Source organism: Eutrigla gurnardus, assembly GCF_963514095.1.
Source record: "Eutrigla gurnardus genome assembly, chromosome: 9".
In the NCBI taxonomy this organism is placed as follows: Eukaryota; Metazoa; Chordata; class Actinopteri; order Perciformes; family Triglidae; genus Eutrigla; species Eutrigla gurnardus.
Window position 1 is genome coordinate 10,780,626 of NC_139923.1, and position 21,796 is coordinate 10,802,421.

The following is a 21,796-nucleotide window of genomic DNA, read 5'->3' on the forward strand; positions in this document are numbered from 1 at the left end:
CTTCACAATAAACCACATATGGTCCACATTTCTTATTGTTATTTAGTAGGTCGCATTTCATATTTTTATACAATATATTGTGCCTGTCAATATTTAAGGATATTTAAAGAAGAGAACTCTGAAAATTTAAACCATTGTTTAGGGTGGTAGGTCTATTCTCTAGTTAAGCGCACTCACAGCTTCCTTGTATAATGAAATAAAATGGTAATAAATTACCTCTATTTTTTTTATTGAAAAAACAAACAAAACATAATATCTGATACTTAATATTTATTAAAGTGTACACTGATGGAAACAACTCTAAAAGACTACTTTCTTTAAGAATATACACATTTTGGCTATTTGTTGAGTTTCAGAAGGAACAGGAAAGTCCTTCACATGTTGACCGTTAAATCTCATAAGGTGCTTTTTGTCTTACAAGTAGGTTAATTGTTCTATAAGAGCTTAACAGAAAGTAGAGATTAACTCAGTGTTTGTGACAAATACTTCTCAGTTGTGTGTCGGGCTCCAGATGGCTGTGATGAAGTTCAGATATAACATTGATAAGGGCCTGAATGCCACGTGTGATCCAAAAACAGTCCGTCACACCTGGGTTTTCAGTCCTGCTCCCTCCCTCGTGCCGCCTTGTTCACGCTGCTGTCCACCAGAACGCTCAGCAGGTCCCCTTCAGCCAATGAGATTCCTGAATCATTGGGTGAGTGTTGCTGATTGGCTTCTTGCTGTGATGACGCTGAAGTGGAAACTGTATTCATGTTGCTCAGCCCACCGTTGGTGCCCCCATTGCTTGCTCTCATGTTGGTGCTGAAGTTCCCATGGTTACTAAAATTAGTGTGACTTGCACCATTGCAGAGACTTCCCGTCATGCCAGTGCCGTTGGTGCTTGTTGCATTAATGCTGCTAGAGCTGCTGTTGGGATTAATGGGATTTGCGGCAGTTGTGCGAGAGGGAGGAGTGAAAGTGAACACCCGTTCTCCTCCGCTTCCTGCTGCCCGAGCACTTGGGGGTCCGGCCTGGGTGTCAGCCGAGGGGAGGGTGTCCAGAGTGAGGCGGGGAGGTGGTGGGCGGCGGGAGAGCAGGCCGTGTCCAGGTCTGAGTTTAGATATTGGGCAGAGTTCAGGTGGAGGGTCAGGGAAGGAAAAAGTAGGGGTGTTTGACACCTCACCATCCTCACTCAGCCAGGGGAAAGCAGAGGAGGGCGGTGGGGGCATGTGGCTGGGGGTGTCGGGAGGCAACTGCTGCGAGCCCACCATTGGATGAGCGAGTGAGCTGCAGCTGCGGTCCCACTCGTTCTGAGTTCGCCGGGCAGGACGAGGGCGAGGCACCGCAGGGGGCGCGCAGTGGATGGGTGTTTGTGGGCAGCTGTAGAAACCCGGCCTCTCGTACAAGGGCATGGTGGAGAAGGCATAGTCCGGATCTCGCTCGTGGTTCAAAGGCTGGCGGCTCTGATTTGGAGTTGATGGGTCTGGGTGCAGGTAAAGAGGGAAGCGGCTTAGCGGAGCTCCAGGGCGGCGGCGCAGCAGAGAGACACGGGATGAGCGAGGAAAGTTAGGGGAGTGGACACCGAGAAGACGACCCAGCCCTCCGAGGAGTGGGGTGGAGTAGTTGGCTTCCTCATTTTCTTTTATTTGCTCCAGATTGGACTGAAACTCCATCTCCTCTTTAGGAACACTAGTTTAGATTGAATAGGTGGGTTATATGATGGTTAGGAGAGTATTCTTTCAGTATTTGAGCATTTTCTGCCAGAAAATAAAAACATTACCTGATATCTAGGGCTGAGCCCATGAAGGAGGGTTTACGGTGTTCAGCACTGGCAGCAGTGTAGGGGGGCTGAGGTTCACACTCGTTCCAGTACATATCCCTCTCAACCAGCGGCAGGCTGTCGTACATCTCATCCACAGACAACAAGGACACCTGGGAGGCAACGGAAATCACAGCGAGTAAAACGGGACGACCTCGGACTTGCAGCTCGTGAAAAAGTAAGTGGTTTGATTCCAAACCTGTAAATTGCGATCAATGAGCCAATTGGTTTCAAAGTCATCATCATCTTCGCCAAAAGGATTTATGAGTTGCTCAGCCACCTGAGAACCACGAGCAGAGAAGACCACAATAAAGCTCAGAAGGACAAATTAGTTACATTTCTTGTGCAGCATCAGCGTGACTTGATCCTCACCTTCAGCCAACCAACATAGAAGAAAAATTGCAGGAGGGTGAAAACAGGCAGGTAGAAGTCCAGATCGTGACCAGGGTAACCCTGAGCTGGATCCAAGAACTGACGACCGATCAGACAAGCCAGGAAGAAGCTGTAGACCGCCACTGTCACCACCTGGTTAAAAGACATGAGTCAGGTGTTTTTCACTCTCTCACGGAGTTTGCATTGCTTTTTTGATGATTCAATTGTGTTTTCCTTGGTCACATTAAATTTGATCAAATTGAGGTAAATGATTTTAGGTACATGATAATGATTATTATTTTCATTATTAACACAGAAAATTCAATTCAATTTTTCAGCAAACCAATATTAACTCTGCATCATTGTTATTAGCAGTGATTTTTTTTTTCAAATCTAATCATTGACATTTATACAAAATTAAAATTGTTCCATCCATTTTTCATCTACTTTATTTCAGTTTTAACATAGGATGTCAACAAACCTGAGTATAGACAAGAGGCAGGCTGATCCAGTCGTAGCCGTATAGCTTCATACACTTTGCCCGTAAACTATTCAACTCCTGAAGCAACGGGAAAAAGGAGGACAGGCACATTTTAGAAAATGGTTTCAGAGCTAAAATGTCTACAGTATGTAAATGTTCAGGCACTTTGGGCCTGCAGATGGATGCACACGAAGACCTACAGTGAGAATGGCTGTGAGAGCTACATCGTTGTTGATGCGACCCTCAGTCCGAGCCCTCAGAGCCAGACTGACGAACCACATGCAGGGAACCCAGAATTTGTTGTGAGGAGAGCGCAAGTCCTCCAGGTGCCTCAGCTCCTCCGACGTCATCAAACCTGAGAGGCACAATGTGGAAATGAAGGAATGACACAAACAGAGTACATTTTTAGTTCTGAACTCATAGTTGTAAGACTGCTAACGACCAAGAACAGGGAGTCTTGGTGGTTTCGTTGCCACGTCATATACCTGCTTGCGCCACGTGCTCCATGGTAGGAAACCTCTTGTAGACCGCTGTGCTGACAGAGCGGTAGATGAGCACACCAGAGAGGTTGGCGTATCGCATCAGAGTTCGTCGGGTCAGCCTCGAGGCCTCGTCAGCTCCACGCACATGACCACCCACTAATGCTCCCAAGCGGTCCGGCCAGGGGACATTCTCAAACTGGCCCCACCAACGGGACACGACCAAGGTAACATAGAAACCTGGCAGGATAAAGTCAAACTGTATGCCAACCTGGTTTCCAGGAACGTCTTACATTGAAATTTAGATGTGGGCGCGTGAAACAATCGGCCTGAACTCACCCAGCACAAACGACACAGGGATGAGCTCTGCATAGCGGTCACAGTATATTGAAAGCTTCTCAAACAGCCTCTTCTGGTCATCATTTAACACAAACCTGGTGAAGCAATAACATAAAGTATTATAAATAAAAACACCTTCATAGTCTAAGATTAACATATTTACTCCACTTCTTGTTAGAACATAACAAGATATTGATATGAAAAGAATCTTAAATTAGAATGAAAAATGTTTTTTGTTATAATGAGAAACTCAACTAATGCTTCTCTTTTCATGGCGGCAGAAATACACTGCTTTAAGAAAATACATTATTTTGTACTTTTTCTGTGTACTGACCCCATTAGAGTATAAAGTAATGCCCACTCTGTGTGTGTTGTAGTCAGATCCTCTCTTTGTTTACATAGCTGGGCTGCCTTTTAGTGCATGTGACGGTGGCCCACCGGCTAGCTCATGGCTGCTGCTCCGCACTGCTCTCATACAGCCATTCCAGCTGATAACCGTCCTGAACGACGGTGTCATCGTGCTGTAGTTTGCATTGTTTGCATTGTTTGCATTGTTAGCACTGTTAGCTGCAAGCCGCTGGCTCAGTGGGTCGCCATGTTGAGACCCGTTAAGAGCTATAATAAAACGTATGAATCTTCCTTTGAATAATGCTACTACTGGAGCTGATTTGAGCCGATATTCATTATGTCATCATTGTATTAATCATATATCGGGTATCTGTGTCCTCATAAGTAACATGAAATGGATTTTTACTATGAGAGTACCTATAAACAATACTGAAGAAGTAGTAGAGAAGAGTGAAGATGATGAGCTCTCTATAGAGCAGTTTATAGATGCTGCCCTTCCATCGCAGAAGCAGGTGAAAGAAGGTCCCCAGACCTGCATCAGCAACTCTGCGAGAGTACGTTATGGTCATTGCTGCTGCTCGCTGGCCAACTTGCCGGCTGTCTGTGTCGTGACATGAAGGAAACCAATGTGGTGGCGTTCTCCGCAATCAACCTGGCTCTCATAAGGCCAATTTGGTCACAAATCTAAAATGATCAAGTGAAACAGCAGCATTAGTTATTTTATATATTTTTTCTACTTAGTCTTCAATCTGTTTGGATTCACTAAATCAACTGAAATTGATTTAAAATTACATAAATTATATTTTCCCCTCATTTTATAGATAAACAATACACCACTACATCTGAAGAGATGTCTACAAAGCTACAACAGGCAAAAACAACATGTGAACATGTCAAATACAAGGCTGTGAAGTTGTTACTTACCATACAGTATGGAAACGTCTGGCCATCGCTCTCACTGTGGCCCGAGATGTGGAGGGGCAGCGTCCGTTGGAATGATGTTGGAGAATAGGAAGCAGGAAAGAAAAAGACATCAAGGGACTCCTACACCTCCGGTCACTTGATGTGTTAATCTGTTCCAGCAACAAAGCTGCATTGTGAGGCCGGGTCCTGTTAATCTGAACAAATCTGAGCAGAGCGGAGCACCCAGACTGCCACTAATAGGTTGGTTAAAGGCATGAGGGCTGCATAGTTCAGATTTTGGAAATATGACACTATGGAAGCATTTAATAAAAGCTCATCACCCAGCTATTTCTCTCTGCAAATCAAACATATGATCAACTCTTGATTTCAGAGAACATCTAGAGGGAACTTTGATTTTTTTTTTCTGTTTGAGGTATCATTCAGTATTTACTTCTACTTTTGATCAGGTGAGACTGTCGTCCTTCCCCCTCTGCTGGAAGAAATGTGCACAGCTCCGCTCTAACTGGCCAGAGGGTGTTAGTGATTAACCCTTCCTGTGTAACCAGCAGACCAAAAGCAGGGCGAAGTGCGGACAGAGTTCAATCTTGAGATTATCGGAGCACAATTCAGCAGTTTTGACAGATTTTTGATGCTCTGGCAACTACCGAGGATCAATTTTGAACACTTTGGTGAGTACAATCTGTGTATTTTCTGTCTTTAAATAACCCTGGATTAAGTGGCTCTCCTCATGTGTGTGAAGCATGCATGACACTGTATCTTGTAACTCGGGTTGAAGTTTTGTTTGCACTGGATATCTCACAGAAGAAACAAATTCCTTTAGTATGACAACCTGCAAATAAAAGAGCCCGAGCTCCTCTGCAGCATTCAGAGAGGGAAGGTGTGTGTGTTATTCACACGCCGTAGAGGTCATGACTTGTACTGCACTGCAAGACTTTACTGTGAGGTTTCGTTTAGTGAAGCTTATTAAGTTTTCATACGATTTGAAATTGCAGGATGTAACTCTTGTCTTTTCTGAATTGTAGGTGCTTGACACAAGACGTTAATGGAGACATCTTGACGTTCCTGATAAGTCTCTGTGCTGTCCGAGGAAGACATGGATGCTTTCGAGGGAATTCACAGCATCCAGATTTCCTCTTCTCCACCGTCTTCAGCCAGCCCAGGATATGAAGTCCTCAAATCAGGGAGGTCTGGAATAGCGGTGTATTCCTCTGCAGTGTTTTTCGGCACACCTGCTGCCCTGGGACAGCCAGCCGCCAGACACAAGTGCAGCAGGGAGAGTGAGGAGGAAGGCTGCATTGTTGGACGGTGAGTATCACAGCATTGAGCATGATTGTTTAAAATGCACAATGCTGCATATAGAAGATTCAAATGCTTCACTCTCGTCCATATCGGTACCCCCTTCACCTCCAGAAGACACCATTTCAGTTAATTTTGCACATCCAACATCAAAAACGCAGCAGCCAGTTGGTCAAGTCAAATACAAACCTGCAAACAGGGTTATATATTTAGTCTTATTCTGCATTGCAGATATCAGATAAAGAGAGTGAAGAGCACCCATGCAGCACATTCAGGCATGTTTTCAGTCCGTGGGCCTGCTGCGGGGGTCAAATGAGAACGTGTGTTGATTTCATATTTTGGCTTTATTAGAGGGCACAGTGGAGAGCTTACAGGAAATACGGTAAGTGAAAGAGATGAAGGATGGTGTGCAACAAAAGTCCCCACATGAAAGTTAAGAAGTCAAATCAGGAACGTTGTGATTACACAGTTAGGGGTTGAATTAATGTGGAAGGGAGTTTGCATTGTAACTCTGTGTGTTATTAGTAGAGCCTGATTGACATTGGATTTAAGACGATATTGATATTCAAGAGTTTTAAAAAATCTGTTAAATCCCTGTTAAATGTGTTTCTTAAAGAATTGTGACCAAGGTGTGCATGCAGAACATTTTAGAATTTAAAAAATAAATGTAACTGTTAGTGCTCTTTGGTGGACAACTAACGGAGACACTGATGGAGATTGGTTCTGAAGACCCTCCAACATTTATTTGGTATTTCTTTACTGAAATAATACATTTTACTTATTGGTCGACACATAGGTTGATATTGTATGTGTTTATATAGGGCTTAGGTTTTGATGCATGTTATTTATAAAAGGGATATTTTATTATTTTTATACTGTGCTACTGTTTAAATGTTCCACGTTACTTAATGAAAGTTAATCACATGACCACCGACAGGAGAAATCTGGGGCCAGCTATTCTTGCATATAGATTAATAAAAACTGTAAACATTGCACCCAGGGCCTAGCAGGGCAATCAGTCAATGATACTAAATATCTATGTTTGCTGAACAATATCTGGGGCTTGAACCCCGTGTTTCCCTCAGGGGTCAAACAGTTAGAGCCTCCCATGCCTCCACTCACAGATAAACAGCTCCCTGTGTGCTGGATGTCAGCTCGGGTGTGTGAGGCCGGGCCGCGCCGCTCACAGCGGCCGGGCTCGTCGGTCAGGGCGTGGATGCGCTGTCATGTGACCGGCGAGAAGAGGCAGAAACGGGGCAGAGACACTTTTCTTGCCCGGACAAATAAGCACACGGGGATGAGTAGAGGAACAGTGAAGTACGTTGCTGCAAAGGTGTTGACAAAAGTCGGTGTTACACTTTAAAAACCTTTTCTTTTTTTAAGTTCCCATCAAATCGCTGCTGCGGTTGTCGGTTGTCTACGTCAGCGTCCGCATTCCTCCACTGATTTAAGACGGCTGAGATTTTAACTGAAACCAGCTAACGTTAGCGCAGTTACTACAGTATTTGTTCATTTAAAACAAACACGACAGCCGAAGGACACTGGAGTGTAGAAGCGGACAGACTCAAGGACAGGGCGGGAGGTGGATATCTGCTGTCCCGGACACTGAGAGGGTAAGGGCGGACACCGACGGGACACTAAAAAGTTCTGTTAGCGAGCTAACGACCAGCTAGCTAAACCCGCGGCTCAGCGCCTCGTTTATGTGGCTTTGCCCGACTTTGTGGGTTAATGTTGTGCTTGTTAACGCAGTAACAGAGGAACCCGGGGGTCTCAACGTGATTTCTAACTGAGAACATGGTTCATCATTACAGCTGCAGGCAGATGTGTTGATGTGGTCAGACATTTGAATGAACTTAATAATGAAATGTAATGTGTTGTTGTTCAGTACACCTTAATATTTCAAACATGTATTATTTTTAGCCAGGTGTAGCCTATCTAATAAACAACCCAGTGTTATATATTATTATATATTTGTATCTTTTTTTTATTTTTATGATGACTATATGTCCAACATGAAAATGACGACTTAGTAGTGTCATTAGGATCATTATCTGTTTATCCAGAGTTATATAGAAAGTTAATACATATCTTCAGAGACTTGGCACCCACAATGAAAACATACACACACAATGACGTACGACACAAAGCAAACATTTTAAGGCGCGGACATGCCATTTTCATGTTCCCCTACATAGAACAATACTGATTATATTTCTGCTTGTGTGAAGGTTGGTAGATCTGGATCCAGAGCCAAAGTCCAGAGTGGAGGGAGGAGGCCAGGCTGTGCCCACCTCAGGTAGGGCCCATGGCGACCTCTCCCGGCTTCGTAGCTCCTCGCTGGAGATCAGAGAAAAGGAGATCAGAGAAAAGGGCTCGGAGATCCTCAGGGAACAGCTGGACGCTGCAAAGAAGGTGTCGTAACCTACCTCATACTAACGCACACAGACACACAAAGCGTCTGTGTGTGTGACCTGAAAAAAAGAAAAGACGACAATGCAAATGTCCTTCCTTGTTAAATGTGGCTGTGACCTTTTCTCTTGCACACTTCAGGAACTGAAACTAAAGGACAAGGAGTGTGAGCGTCTGTCACAGGTCAGGATTCAGCTGGAGCAGGAGCTGGAGGAGCTGACTGCCAGTCTGTTTGAGGTCAGCAATAACCATTGCTCTGCTGACTGCACTGTCATGTGGACACCTGCTTATGAGGGATGAGGAAGTAATGTGATCCATTACAAGTCCTCAAACTCATAATTTGCATTGCAGTAAAAACGTTTACATCAATCACACTGTAAAATGTCAGCCTTTCCACTGTTGGGAAACAGCATATTTCTTTTTTTTTACCGTAAAGTTTCAGATGTTTAGTTTTGACTCAGTGTTTAAAACCCAGGTAGACCTCTGGAAACGGTTTTATTTTTCCCAAATTCTATGTTTTCCATTTTAATTATGCGCATTATACAATATGATATGTATACAGACTTTAACATGTATTCAAACAGACCTTTACATATCATCAGATATACATTCATTTAAATTAAACAAAGCTTTTGTGATATTGTTGATGTTGATGCTTGTTTTACTGCCAAAGGGCCCAAAGTTCCTTATAATAATAATAATGATGATGATAATAATAATAATACATTTTATTTATAGGCACCTTTCAGGGCCCTCAAGGACACCGTACAGTGAATAAAAAACAACCAATAAAATACAAAACAAACAAGTTAGAATAGACAGTTAAAATTGGGACAGTTAAGATATGGTTACAATTAGACAGTGCAATTTAAACCATAGGGGAAAGGCAGTTTTAACCAGATGGGTTTTTGAATTTGAATAGTGTGGCTTTGAATAGTGGGAGTGAGGTGATATTTCTGAGGTCGGGTGGTAATGAGTTCCAGAGCCGGGGGGCAGAGCGGCTGAAGGTGGTTTATGTTACGGAGATGGAAATACGCGGACTGGGTGATGCTATTGATGCGGGATTGAAAAGATCGAGTATGACCCTTATCACTGCTTTAACTTTCTAACAGATTTACTGTTCACAAGCTGATCAGATATTGGAGATCTCCTTTTAAAACCACAGTACAGATGGACAACATACCGTGCGTTAATCTTTCAATCTTCATCACGACAGGAAGCCCACAAGATGGTGAATGACGCGAACGTCAAACAAGCGGCAGCGGAGAAACAGCTGAAGGAGGCTCAGGGAAAGGTGTGTGAACTTAAGGTGATGTGTCATGGGCTGAGTGATTTTCATGAACCCTTTGTCTCATTAGATATCATTCATTGCAGCTGAATTGAATACTGAACGTTATATTTGAATGAAACTGATTTGTCTTAAATATGGGACGGCTATTCCAATATACATTTGGTGTATAAAAAGATTGTTGTAGATTTTATTTTTTGTAAAAAAATGTTTTATATTTACTATGTCTGGCTCCCAGATTGATGTTCTGCAAGCAGAGGTGACGGCGCTCAAGACTCTTGTGTTGACATCAACGCCTTCGTCACCGAACCGGCAGCTGCATCCACAGCTGCAGCCGTCGGGGACCAGGGGAGCGTACAAACACGGCGGCGGCCACGTCCGCAACAAGAGTGCGAGCGGTGGCTTTCCATCCTCACCTGGAAAACCAGAACCCTCCTCAGTTTCCATTCAGTCTGTGGCCAAAGAGGACCGAGAGGTAACCCGAATATAGTTTATACGTTTGCTTCTCTTCTCCTCCGTGCATTTCTGTTTCTATGCCTCGTCCTTGTTTCCAGTCACTTGTAACTCAAGTTCTCTTTGCTTTTCTCTTTTCTCCCAGTGCTAACCTCCTCCGACTTGTTCTTCCTGTCTGTCTCCTGTATCTCTTCCTCTCTCAGCCTGCTGTTCCTGCTCTCCTCTCTCTGATACTCTGCCTTGTTCCTGGCCAGTCTGTCAGTGTGGCCTTTGACCATTACTGGCAGCAGCAGGGGGAGGGGCTGGGCACTCACAGCAGACAGGTAACTGCATCCCTTCGACCAGGTCTCCTAATTCTTTCAAATGTGGCTGCTGGCCGACGGATCTGTTCTCTGTTGTTTCTATGCTTTTATGATACAACGAGCATGTTATTTCTGCCCAAGAGTAGTGACAATCATACACTGTGTCTCATTAACTATACATGTGTTGCTGCTGTTTTCACTGTGGCTGTGAGATGGACATGGACCTGATATTTTCAGAAGTTTGTTTTTCACAGCTTTCTCATTAATAAGGATGCACCGATACCACCATCAGGTATTGGATACTGTGCTCCTGTACTCGTACTCCTTCCGATATAACTGCACCCAACACAACTAAGGCAACGTGACATAAACCTATTAGCTGGGCCTAATAAGCCTCCCGCTGCAACAATAACCTGATGCACAAACATAGTTAAATCCAATTACCGTGTCTTTCTTGTCATTGAGTTGGTAATTAAAGTGAAGCGGGTTAGCCTCAATGTTATCAACAACTCTGGCTGCTCAGGCTCAGGAACACTTAAGGCGGGTTGACGTTCAAGGTGGATCAGCTTCTCCTCTGACTCTTACTTTTAATATTTCTTGTAACTGTTTAACTGATAGCAGGTTAATTATTAACATCCCTACTGCAAACTATGCTCTGTTTGCATCAGAAAACATGAATGTTACATTTCAGCAACGGCATCATGTTGGATCTTTAATTTGTCAGGTGAGGTTAAAGGAGGTGAAGGTGAAATTAAACATGTTTCCAAAGTTATTGTCAGAACTGTAATGGTATTACTAAGTACTCATATTGGAACTTGGTATCAGCGAGTACTGAAATGTAAGTACTTTGCCTGAAAAAATTTGGTATCAGTGCATCCTTAGTTTAGACGTGATGTTAATGTTTGATCTTGTTAGTCATCTTTTTTCAAAGTATTAATTAGTGAAACACATTTGCAGTTGACAAAACAATGTGAAGCAACATTGTTTGTGGCTTCTGACTGGTTGGGGGAAGTTTGTTGTATGATTTGACTGTTAAAAATGCTGGTTTGGCTTTAAGTAGTGGGAAATATGTAACAGGGACAGAAGCTACATTTAAAATAAATCTAATCTGCTAATGTTTGTCAATCAAAACCAATGATGTAATGATCATTTGGAAAGGTGCTGGGAGGTCCTGCTCTTGCGTTACAAGACTGTTAAAAAAAAAACTGTTAAAAGTAGATAAAGTCCATCATTCCCAAGCTAAAAAATCGATAATCTTTTTATAATTTGCGCTGTTAGATTTATTGGATTATTTGCAAGCTTCTATAATTCCACAGTGTTATGAAGGGTGGGTGGAGAGGCTTTAGTTGACACATCAGACAAACGGTTAAATAAGTGAATGTGATGGATTCTTTTTCAGATGGACTCGGTTCTGTATGCAGAGTTTTTGATGTGGAAGGAGGATCCAAGTACAGAGCGCTCCTCTGCCTTCTTGAGTCGCATCTACAGAGAAGACATTGGACCCTGCCTCTCCTTCACCAGATCTGAGGTCAGAATCTACCACTGCATTATCTTTTAGTGTTTGAAGTAGGGCTGTCACAATATCAGAATCACGATTACAATGTTTGTAGTCAATTTGTAAATAATAAAATAATAAGTCTATCAGTCAGCTGGGATCGGCTCAAGCCCCCCCTGCCATTTTTCTGGCAAATGAATCACACTCAAAAGTGTAGGGAGGTGGAGAGAGATTCTGTTACCACTTAAGAGGTGCTAGATCATTTCCATTACCATTATCAGATGTGTATAAGGCTATTAACTTGATGCCAATATTTCATTTTTTAAATATCATGGTTACCGTGACACCCCTAGTTTGAAGTCATGTTAACGTTATTGCTTATTGTTCTCCCCAGCTGTCCCAGCTGGTGCAGAGTGCAGTGGAAAACAACTCTTTGACCATCGAGCCCGTGGCCATGTCAGCGTTGCCGATGGTTAAAGCCTCCGCCGTCGAGTGTGGAGGCCCAAAGTGAGTTGTCACGTCTACATGTCATCCACCATCCTGTCCTCTCTTTCACGATTCACTGCTAAACAAAGGCTAGGTTGACACGGAAACCATCCTTTTCTTTGGTTTTGTATTTTCCTCTGATGAGTAGTTGTCATAGCTGAAAGTCTTTCATTGTCTCACCTCTGATCTTAGAGGGGATTAATTAACGGGCACATTTCTAATCACTGTCTGATTTAAAAACAAATCTTTTCTTTACAGTGGCTTTAGGGCAGCAATAGAGACGTAAGTCCTCTTCAGGAACAATCACTTCAGCTTTTCACTAACAAATGACTGTAGCATGAAATGAAGTCTGCCTCTCCAGGTGTCTGAAAGGTTGTAAGCAAAGTTTCTGCATGTGTCAGGATATACGTAAACAAACCTTTCTCCTCTTGCAGTGAGTAACTTTGTCTGATTGTGCACTGCCATTTTTGTTGCTGATTCTCTACTAAAATGTTTCTGTGTCTGGAATGTGTTCTCGCTTATTTAGTCTCACTTACCCAAGCTTGATCATTAATAATACCTGATGGACCTGACGGACTGGAACTTGTGTTTGCTGTGATAAAGCAGTGACTGTGTGTGCGTCTGCGTCTTATTGCTGTGATTGTCTGACAGATGGCCTTTCTGTCTGTAGAAAATGTGCATTAAGCGGGATGTCACGCCTCTGCAGACATCGCATTAAACTTGGAGACAAGGGGAGCTACTATTACATCTCTCCTTCCAGCCGAGGACGGGTAAATCCCTGCCTATTCCCTGTAACCTTCATTAGACACACTGCTGTTAAGTTTTATCTACATGTGACCTCGTCCTTATTTAACCTTTCCAGATCACGGCTGTTTGCAATTTCTTTACTTATATCCGCTACATCCAGCAGGGCCTGGTGAGACACAATGGTGAGTTAACACTAAAATGTGTTTTAGAATGAGTCTGTTGTGCCTCCTTTGCTTTTTGCTTTGCCTACGAGGAATTTTATTCAGGATGCTGACATGTTGTATCTGTTGTTGTCTCTTTGCCTTAGCCGAGCAGATGTTCTGGGAGGTGATGCGTCTTCGCAGAGAGATGACTGTGGCCAAGTTAGGTTTCTACCTCAATGACCAGGACTAGAGTACCTGACAGGACGGCACAATCCAAGGACCTTGATTATTCAAGGTCAGCGTTAAAACTGTGGTAACAAACAGGTCATGGGTCAGTTTGTGTTGCAGAGGTTGTATAGCATTGGTGTGCAGTAGAGGTTGATCATCAAGGGAGGAATACATTTGTCATGTGCCATTTTTATGCAGGAAGACCAGAGTTAAACCAGCAGTAGAAAGAAATAAAATAACATGATAGTTCCATGTATGTAAAATACATGTTTCCATTATACTGCAGGCCTCCAGGAATTCTCTCCACTGCTAAGGAGAATTGTTTCTGAGTCTCCCCGGTGGAGTACACACAGCTTCTCATGTTAATACAAATAGATGATGTATTATATTCCAGGCGTTAGTCTGTTGAAAAAATGAGCACACCGCATGAAAGTAGTGTAGACAGTTTAGTTGGTCTCTTACCTCAAATATTACATACTTATATAACTATGTAATGTAATAGCTCTACTGTGAGATTGACAATATCTGACAATGATTTGGTTTGTTATTCTTATACAAATATCATGGTCACTAGCATCTCTTAGTTACTCTCCGTTATCTGCTCGGACTGCCACAGACCTTTTGTCTCAGCATGGCCGTTATTTTGTTGACGCACTCTTGCACTACCTGTTCTAGATGCCTTGTATTCACACATCAACGAAACAGCTTCACATCAGCGTGGCCTGTGCTTCATAAGCAGACATATTAATTACTTAGTTATGATACCTTCAGGCTCAAAATAGTGAGTTTTACAATATAGTCAGAAAATGAAGAAGCTTTAATAGAAGTGATGGCAATATGCACAACTGTAGATTTGCACATCTGCAATGAATAGTATGTACAGAGTAAAAGCCATAAATCACTTTGCATGAATGCAAAACACAGCCATATTATACAATGTATATTGGCTGTACTTCTATAGATTTATTATTATTATTATTATTATTTTTTTTTACAGAAAACTGTCTGTTAAAGGTAAAAATGAAGAATATTGTGTCAAAGTGCAATAACTGCTTCTTAGCCTCCTTTAAGGCTTGGAGCTTCCTAACTTTAGTGTACTGATAATCACAACACTCCATTAAAGATGAGGCATTGTAGCCTCACTGCATCACTTTTGTACTGTGTTTGATTTCTAGGGCTGTTCGGACAAAATGTGATAGTCGATAAATTAATCAGCTGTTTATGACCTTTTGTGAAGTTTAGACTGAAGTTTGGGAAAGATGATTCATTGCTGTTTTTCATTTTAACACAGAGACCTAATTCTCTCAGGGCACAACGCTGATTTGGCTTTAGATTAAGGTCGTCACCAGGAACCCGGTTAACCCGATACCGAGCGCTCTGAAACACAGTTACCCAACAGCTTTGTAAGCAGGAAACAGGGACAGGGATACTGAGACGATATCCCGCTCAGAGGGGCTTTATGGTATGAAAATCTGTTTTGGGAACAGACCTTCCGGTAAGATTTTAGTTTCCGGATTGAAAGGACTTTTGTAAGCTTGTTATGCTGTTTGCATGGCCTTATCATACAGGTTACAACCTTCTTAAATAGTTTGACTTGTAGTGAATGAATGAACCCTGTAAGACTGGTCAGTGACATAATGTGCAGTGTGAGGACAAAACGTGATCATATGAGCAGATCCTGGCATGTTTTAGAGCTACAACCTGTCGTTCTAACACAATTCATGTTAAACGTTTGTCCAGCCTTTGTGTTAAATGGTATTTTAATGGTATTATAAATTAACAAGATAAAGTATTCTACAGATAGCTCACAGATCAATACATTTGCAATACTTAAAATGATTAAGACGGTAAGATAATGTTCATATAACATGCTGCAGAGGAACATGAAGACAAACATTGACCAAACTTTTTTTTAACTCTTCCCCTGGCAACATCCAACATTGACCAACTCTTCTTTCTTGGGAAAATATCTGCAAAAGAGATATTTAGTTATTCATATTTTACTTTAAAACAAGTGTTATGTTTATTATGTTTCAGGGACACATTCATTATTCATAGAACATGTACATTTACTCAAGTACTTTACTTAGTATTTCCATTTTATGCAACTTAACACTTTTACTCCGCTACATCTCAGAGACAAATGTTGTACTTTTTACTGAATTTGTATAATAACTTAGTTAGTTATTGGTTACTTTTCATGTGCTTTTTTTTAACTAGAAGTTTTCTGATGAAGTGTTTCTTTATTTTTTTTAAATAAACCATTTAAAAACCTTCTCGGATCAGCTGGAAAATGCATCGTCACAAAGCTACAAAATAGCTCGATTTGGACATTGAGTGACTTACCTTCGACAGCAGAACATGATCATCAGCAGCGCGGCCACACCACCGATCACTACGATCACTGACGTGACCAAAGAGACGACAGACGGCGAGGAGGATTCTGGATCAGAAGGAGGAGATGCTTTGATGTTGTGTATGTTTAAATGCATCGATGATATAAGAAAGAAAGGATACTTCCACAAAATGTGCAAAAGAAAATGTGCTTGAATGAAGAGGCCGTGCATCATCATATGATCTGAACCAACCTGAGCAAATAAAGGAACCCGGTACGTTGACGCACTCCAGGTTTTGTGGGCAGGGAGAAGTTTGCTCTTTACATTCATCAATATCTGCAACAATCAGGCAACAATTTGGTATCAATGTCATGAGACGTTCATGTGATTTTGAACATGTGAACCATATTGAGATGCACTGGTCTTTAGAAACATATTGATCTATTCCATCCATGTCACCAGACCGTGACAGGTCGGGGGTGTGGGGCTCCACTGCTGGCTTTCTGGATCACAGCTGATAGACGGAGATCCCTGCAGCTTGAAGCCAGAGTGACACTGATACAGAATCACAGAGTCACAGAGCAGGGAGTAGCCAGATTGAATTCTCGGCATCGGACCACAGCTGGGGTCTGGAAGAGAGATTAGGCAGGTCCATGTGAAAATACAATAACATCAATATAATAACAATAACAGGATATGTCCCACTTCCTTACCTGTGTCAGGTTCTTTCCACGGGCTGAGGTTGAGGTGGGAGATCAGCGGGTGCGAACAGGCCAGCATGTCCTCTGGTCTCTGGGTGCGTGAGAACGGGTCAGCGGGGACTTGAGCGATGTGGCTGTTGTCACAAATAATGCGGGACAGTGAGACGGTGTGGAGGTGTCTCCTCTGGGTGCTGGTGAACACTCCCTCCCTCTCCCACCAAAACCTCGAGAGACAAAATACAGCTTTAGATTTCTCTTCTTGCACTATAATGGTCATAATGTTCCATCAGAGGACTCAGTTTCACCTGTCCCCGTCTCTCAGTGCTCTGAACTGTCTCGCCAGCAGGCAGGACAGCAGTGGTCCGACTCGTCCTCCGGGCAGGGGGGGCTCAGAGATGGCCCCGACCCACACGTCGATGTTGTGTGGCGTCCCATACAGCAGCTGGAATTTGTGAGCCAGAGTGAAGTTATTCAGAATTTCGGCCAGTTCTGATGTGTTGTTGGGAACAGAGAGTCTGCAGGATTTTCTCCATGAGCCATATCCTGATGGAGGGAGGGAGGACAGGAAGTGAGTGGATAGCATTAAAGGTAGGGCTTTAATTACCTGAGACAGAGACAACCTCTACGAAACATCACAATACATTAATACACTTCAATTCACCAACATTCTGCTCCAGCAAATATATACTGTATTAAAGGCTATGTCCCTATATCTGGAGCCGGTTCAGGAATCAAGCACAGACCTTCAGAGACACATTTTTGTGACAAACTATACTGACCCTTTGACATTTTTATGATATCGTTTTTTTTTCTTTTAATGACATAATACATTTTTATCACATTTTAGTGGCATATGATAATATGACTATTTAAATGTGATACTATACGATGAGTTTTTATGACAGGCTACTATCACTTTTTTTAAATTTTCATTTTTTTCACGTCTTTATGACATAATGTACTATGACTTATTGATGACATACTATGCTAGGACGCTTTTATGCCATTTTGTAAATAAACATAATTAAAATGAAACACGTTTCTCACAAATCTTTTTATAATGTTAAGCTATTACATGGTTATTACTGAGCTGTAATGTAACATGCTACCATGATGGTAAAACACTGAACTGTTCCAAAAATAAGAGCCCTGGTACCAGGCAGGCCGTGATCCCGGCCCCTCTGGAGGTTAAGAGCCCCGAGGTCCAGAGGCATCCCTCCTTGTGCCTGAAACAGCCTCTCGGTCAACTCCTCCACCATCATCTGACCTGGAGTCTGCAGCTTGGCCGGAGACAGCAACAGACCACGCAGCACAGGGTCTATACCACCTGACACACCAGGAGAACAGAGAGAGACGGCAACAGATACAATTAGTTTATTGCATGTATTTTCAGGCGACTGTATGAAAGTATCATAGATTTACCTTCCTGCACGACCCTCCAAGAGGCAAAGAGAGAATGATGCAGCGGCAGCAGGGGATGCTGGGAGTTAGGGGTATATCCTGGCCCCAGCCTGGTCACCACTGGCTGCACGGTGACGTGGGCAAAACGAAATGCGGCAGCTGCAAATACGTTAGCGATGCTGGGATCCACCTCAGGATCATATCCCTCGTAGGGAGGCATCCCCCGAGACATGGAGTCCTCGCCGAGGATGCGTGGCAGGTAGTGCTCCCATGTCAGGATCTAAGGGAAACAGGTGAGAGGGCTCATCCGTGCTCATGCAGGTAGAAGTGAACAGGTGGAAGCTACTAGAGATACCTGATGAATGGCTCCCATAATCTTGCGCGCCTCCTGATAGAGTGTATCAGGGCTCCAATGAGGGTTGAGCAGGTGCAGCTCTTTGACCAGCCGGTTGTGCTCTCTCAGAAACAACGTGTGGAGTGCAATCATTCCCAGATGCTCATTAGCTCTTGAGTCACCTGTGAAAACGCAAATCATAATCAACAGCTCCACCGAAGCCCGCGGAGAACAGACAAGCCATTCCATGTTCTCGCTCACCAGCTTGAAAGCAGGATGTGGTGTTCTCCTGGTGCCTGGATCTTTCCGGTGCCCCCAACGTGGTGGTGTTTCGAGGGCCGCAGGGGTCCAGGTGAGCCTGCAGGCGTGGCAGATATGGCATATAGGCCAGCTTCTGGTCTGCGTGCTGGGAGTTGAGGGCCATTGAGCCCAGAGGAGATGAGCGGTTTCTCAGGGTCGAGGCCAGACTGGGGGAGCTGCCGTACACCATGCTGGCATCTACAAAGGAGGTGATGGCGTTGAGCTGCTCTCGGTGGCGACGAGACGGGACTCCAGCGACACAGCTGGGAGCAGATCGGAAGAAAGGCATGCAACTCTGAATGCCGTTGCGAGGATCTGACAGAGGGATCTGGGGAGAGAGGATAGATTTTTTCATAGTCAGTGATGAGAGAAAAAACTAATTTGCTGTTGTTTTAACTCAGAAAATATTGTAATATAGATGCATTGTTGTAGGAGTTACTAATTGCATGTAATTTACAACATTGTAAGCACTTCATTATTGTCATGCACCTTCAATCAAACCTTTATTCAATTTCTTTTTTCTAATATTTTTTTCTACTTATTTTAGGATGTATCTTGTATTTATATTAAGTTCTGTATGCATGCAGGGAAAATCAAAACAATTTAACTATTTATTTAAACATGTACATCCACTGCCGTCTTAAGCACAAACATATCTTGGAAAATGAATTCAAATATTGTATCTTATAAAATCGACCACCTGTATGGGGAAGCAGGGTGTGTCCCGGCTGCAGGTGCGTGTGCAGTCAGCTCCTGTCCTGAATGCTGATGTACTGGGGCTCTGAGGCGTCAGCACCACGTCGTGGTCTATCCACTGACCCCACTCGACCAGCAGGTGGGAGAGACTGTCGTCCAGAGAGATGTTGTCATTGTGCGTGAACAGCACTTCCTGAGACACCAGGCGCACCTGGACGACAAACAGAATCAGGAGTGTTGGAGTTGCAGCAGCTGCCGGGACAGAGGACGACCGAGAGCTGCTGCAGGACTCTTACTGGAGGCAGAGTGGCGTTATGGTAGGTGTGTTCTGGGTCCCAGCCTCTGGGTATCCCCCCCACATCCTCATACTCTGCAGGCAGCCAGCGGGAATATGGGATGTTAGCAGACCCCCATCGGGGTTTCTGTCTAAACAGGACAGCAATACAACAGATACAGTTATATAAAAAACAAACAACCCAACTAAATCTCTTCAGGCCCCGCGCTGCTCTGTGAATACATGGTTTCTTTTGTGTGAGCAATAACCTGTTGTTGCACTCTCCTGTGATGGATCGGTAGCGCTCAGACAGACAGTCTGTGTTGCAGCTGGGTGTCTGCAGCTCAGTGGAGCAGCCAGTCGCCTGCAGCAGATTCTCCATGTCTCCGTCACTCAGCATCTCTTTGGGAACATACAGTTAACACAACATGGAAGTATAAATAATAACTTCAATATTTGGGAGAAGGAAAAAAATTAACTTTAACTTTTTTTGAGTGGTTGATCATATAATTTGCTCTTGCCTCATAGAAGACAAACCTATTTAGAATGATCTGTATCTGTATTTACATTGATTGATTCTGTGACCTACAAGGGCACCGTGGGTCTAAGCAACCCGTTATTATTTATGTAATCATATCATATATTATTCACTTTTACAAATATTTACTTGACTTTTTTTTTTTTTTACACAAAATGTGAAATAGTTTGCACACCCAAAAACCAGCAGACAGCTTTCCGTTGGTGTATCTGAAAACATGTTTGTAGCCTGAAACCTGCTGACAGCCAGTCTAAGGAGGGCCTGGCATGTAAATTAAGTCGTTGTAGTACTAAGTACTAGTTGTTGTACTAGTAGACATACAGGTGCTGACACATCTGTTTGTTACTCTGCTGTTCAGTACCCCGAGGGTCGGGCTGCACCATCGTGGCGGTGTAGACCATCTCTCTGATCAGCTCCACTGTGTTGTCCAACAGTTCTGCAGCCCTGATCTGAGTCCTGGTCCTGGCTTCAGTGTGTTTAAACTGAGCCAGCAGGTCACTGGGTCTCAGAGCGCCTTCAGACACAGACTTCTTCACCCTGGAAACATTAATCGCTTAATTTATGCTTTTCAGTGGGACTGAAATATTGTCATGGTGCCCAGGGCATTTTTTTTTTACCTTTCACTAGTGCGAGCGTAAGCAGCATCAGTCAGCTCGATCGCCCTTTGTAGAGCCTCCTTCACGAACACAGATCCTGAATACACAGGTCCTGATGCCAGCACCAAAGGAAAACAGAGTCAGACTGAGTTTTATTACTGGGTCTCACCAGTAATAATCAACCAGAAATCCTACCTGAGGTTTTGTCAAGTACCCTGTTCAGGGAAGCTTGCTCAGGGAAGGAGAAAAGGACAAGAGCCAGTCCAAGCAGAGAGACAGACACCTGAAACCAGAAAACCCTGAACTAAATATCACAAGAACTATTTATTTTATTAAATTTAGAAGGGAATAAAAGAAACTCACCATGAGCGCTGCCTCCATCTAGAACGTTAAAACTCTTCAACCCATGCAGAAACTAATCACGCTCATAGTATCTTGCCACCGCACTGACCACGACTCATCTTGACAGCCAGACCTGTGCATGTGTGTTCAGCTCCAGATGTCGGGGTTGCCATTTATTCACTGGCAGCGGGGCCAACAGGTATGTGCAGAATCCCCCCTTATCTGTTCTACTGGTGACAGGAACGCAACATCAAACACTGGACTCACCGCCTCGACCTAATAACATTCAAATCAAGTTGACTTCTGTCCTCATGATGAAAACCTTCTGTCATATTCAGATCATGTCAATTAAATTAGACAATTCTACCCATCCCTGGAGAGAAAATACCTTTGCTGCAGCGGACACATTAAACCAAACAGATAAAGTCGTTGAAATATCGAATGTCCAAGCAAATTTAAAAGCAGATGGAAAAGACAGGTTGGATTTATTATTGTTAAGCAGCCGTATGGAATTCCACAATGACATGTACATCTTCTTTTATGGATATTTTTTTTAAAGATCAAGTGTGTCCGTCTTTGCCACATGTCAAAACCTGCAATCTGATCCCCCCCCCCATACCAGTGACACAGGCTGGTGGGTCGGAAGGTGAGGATTCTGGGAAATGATTGAAGAACAGTGGATGAGGATGA

At 43.3% G+C, this 21,796-nt stretch overlaps 3 protein-coding genes across 6 annotated transcripts; 1 reads left to right on the forward strand and 2 right to left on the reverse strand.

Annotated features, from left to right (window-relative positions):
• Nucleotides 1-409: 409 nt before the first annotated feature.
• best1 (bestrophin 1) lies at nucleotides 410-4,391 on the reverse strand. Of its 2 annotated transcripts, XM_084016981.1 has the most exons (9): nucleotides 4,235-4,391; nucleotides 3,470-3,564; nucleotides 3,137-3,370; nucleotides 2,852-3,006; nucleotides 2,652-2,729; nucleotides 2,171-2,323; nucleotides 1,998-2,078; nucleotides 1,760-1,911; nucleotides 410-1,668 (listed from the first exon to the last, which is right to left on the reverse strand). In XM_084016981.1, the coding sequence occupies exons 1-9, from the start codon at nucleotides 4,384-4,386 to the stop codon at nucleotides 597-599; spliced, it is 2,172 nt and encodes a 723-aa protein (XP_083873107.1). In that variant the 5' UTR covers nucleotides 4,387-4,391; the 3' UTR covers nucleotides 410-596. The 2 variants fall into 2 exon arrangements, with proteins under 2 accessions (XP_083873107.1, XP_083873108.1); XM_084016982.1 differs by lacking the exon at nucleotides 2,652-2,729.
• Nucleotides 4,392-5,283: 892 nt separating this feature from the next.
• Nucleotides 5,284-14,735, forward strand: rab3il1 (RAB3A interacting protein (rabin3)-like 1). 3 transcript variants are annotated; one of them, XM_084017777.1, is made up of 13 exons: nucleotides 5,284-5,409; nucleotides 5,764-6,046; nucleotides 8,266-8,449; nucleotides 8,588-8,683; nucleotides 9,663-9,740; nucleotides 9,973-10,209; nucleotides 10,391-10,510; nucleotides 11,889-12,017; nucleotides 12,379-12,491; nucleotides 12,729-12,752; nucleotides 13,141-13,240; nucleotides 13,333-13,399; nucleotides 13,525-14,735. In XM_084017777.1, exons 2-13 carry the CDS (start codon nucleotides 5,835-5,837, stop codon nucleotides 13,608-13,610), a joined length of 1,446 nt encoding a protein of 481 aa, XP_083873903.1. In that variant the 5' UTR covers nucleotides 5,284-5,409; nucleotides 5,764-5,834; the 3' UTR covers nucleotides 13,611-14,735. The 3 variants fall into 3 exon arrangements, with proteins under 3 accessions (XP_083873903.1, XP_083873904.1, XP_083873905.1); XM_084017778.1 differs by lacking the exon at nucleotides 10,391-10,510 and having other exon boundaries at nucleotides 5,296-5,409; XM_084017779.1 differs by lacking the exons at nucleotides 10,391-10,510; nucleotides 12,729-12,752 and having other exon boundaries at nucleotides 5,296-5,409.
• A 148-nt stretch (nucleotides 14,736-14,883) lies between these two features.
• epx (eosinophil peroxidase) lies at nucleotides 14,884-21,490 on the reverse strand. Its single transcript, XM_084017776.1, has 17 exons — nucleotides 21,128-21,490; nucleotides 20,960-21,047; nucleotides 20,786-20,876; nucleotides 20,530-20,705; nucleotides 19,900-20,032; nucleotides 19,653-19,782; nucleotides 19,361-19,567; nucleotides 18,622-18,988; nucleotides 18,382-18,542; nucleotides 18,048-18,306; nucleotides 17,782-17,952; nucleotides 16,931-17,168; nucleotides 16,638-16,849; nucleotides 16,389-16,553; nucleotides 16,177-16,260; nucleotides 15,935-16,031; nucleotides 14,884-15,558 (listed from the first exon to the last, which is right to left on the reverse strand). The coding sequence occupies exons 1-17, from the start codon at nucleotides 21,143-21,145 to the stop codon at nucleotides 15,501-15,503; spliced, it is 2,655 nt and encodes an 884-aa protein (XP_083873902.1). The 5' UTR covers nucleotides 21,146-21,490; the 3' UTR covers nucleotides 14,884-15,500.
• Between the last annotated feature and the right edge of the window lie 306 nt (nucleotides 21,491-21,796).

Bases quoted from the DNA above. Each gene is read 5' to 3' on its own strand.
- best1 (XM_084016981.1), bottom strand. From the start codon at position 4,386: ATGACCATAACGTACTCTCGCAGAGTTGCTGATGCAGGTCTGGGGACC. The intron at 3,565-4,234 runs GTACTCTCATAG...TTGCTTCACCAG, and splicing joins TTCTTCAGTATTGTTTATAG to GTTTGTGTTAAATGATGACC. The intron at 2,079-2,170 runs GTGAGGATCAAG...CGTGGTTCTCAG, and splicing joins TCTATGTTGGTTGGCTGAAG to GTGGCTGAGCAACTCATAAA.
- rab3il1 (XM_084017777.1), top strand. From the start codon at position 5,835: ATGGATGCTTTCGAGGGAATTCACAGCATCCAGATTTCCTCTTCTCCA. The intron at 8,450-8,587 runs GTGTCGTAACCT...TGCACACTTCAG, and splicing joins AGCTGGACGCTGCAAAGAAG to GAACTGAAACTAAAGGACAA. The intron at 10,210-10,390 runs GTAACCCGAATA...TTCCTCTCTCAG, and splicing joins TGGCCAAAGAGGACCGAGAG to CCTGCTGTTCCTGCTCTCCT.
- epx (XM_084017776.1), bottom strand. The intron at 20,033-20,529 runs GTACTGAACAGC...ATGTTCCCAAAG, and splicing joins GGTGCAGCCCGACCCTCGGG to AGATGCTGAGTGACGGAGAC. The intron at 15,559-15,934 runs GTAAGTCACTCA...TCTCTTTTGCAG, and splicing joins ATCATGTTCTGCTGTCGAAG to ATATTTTCCCAAGAAAGAAG.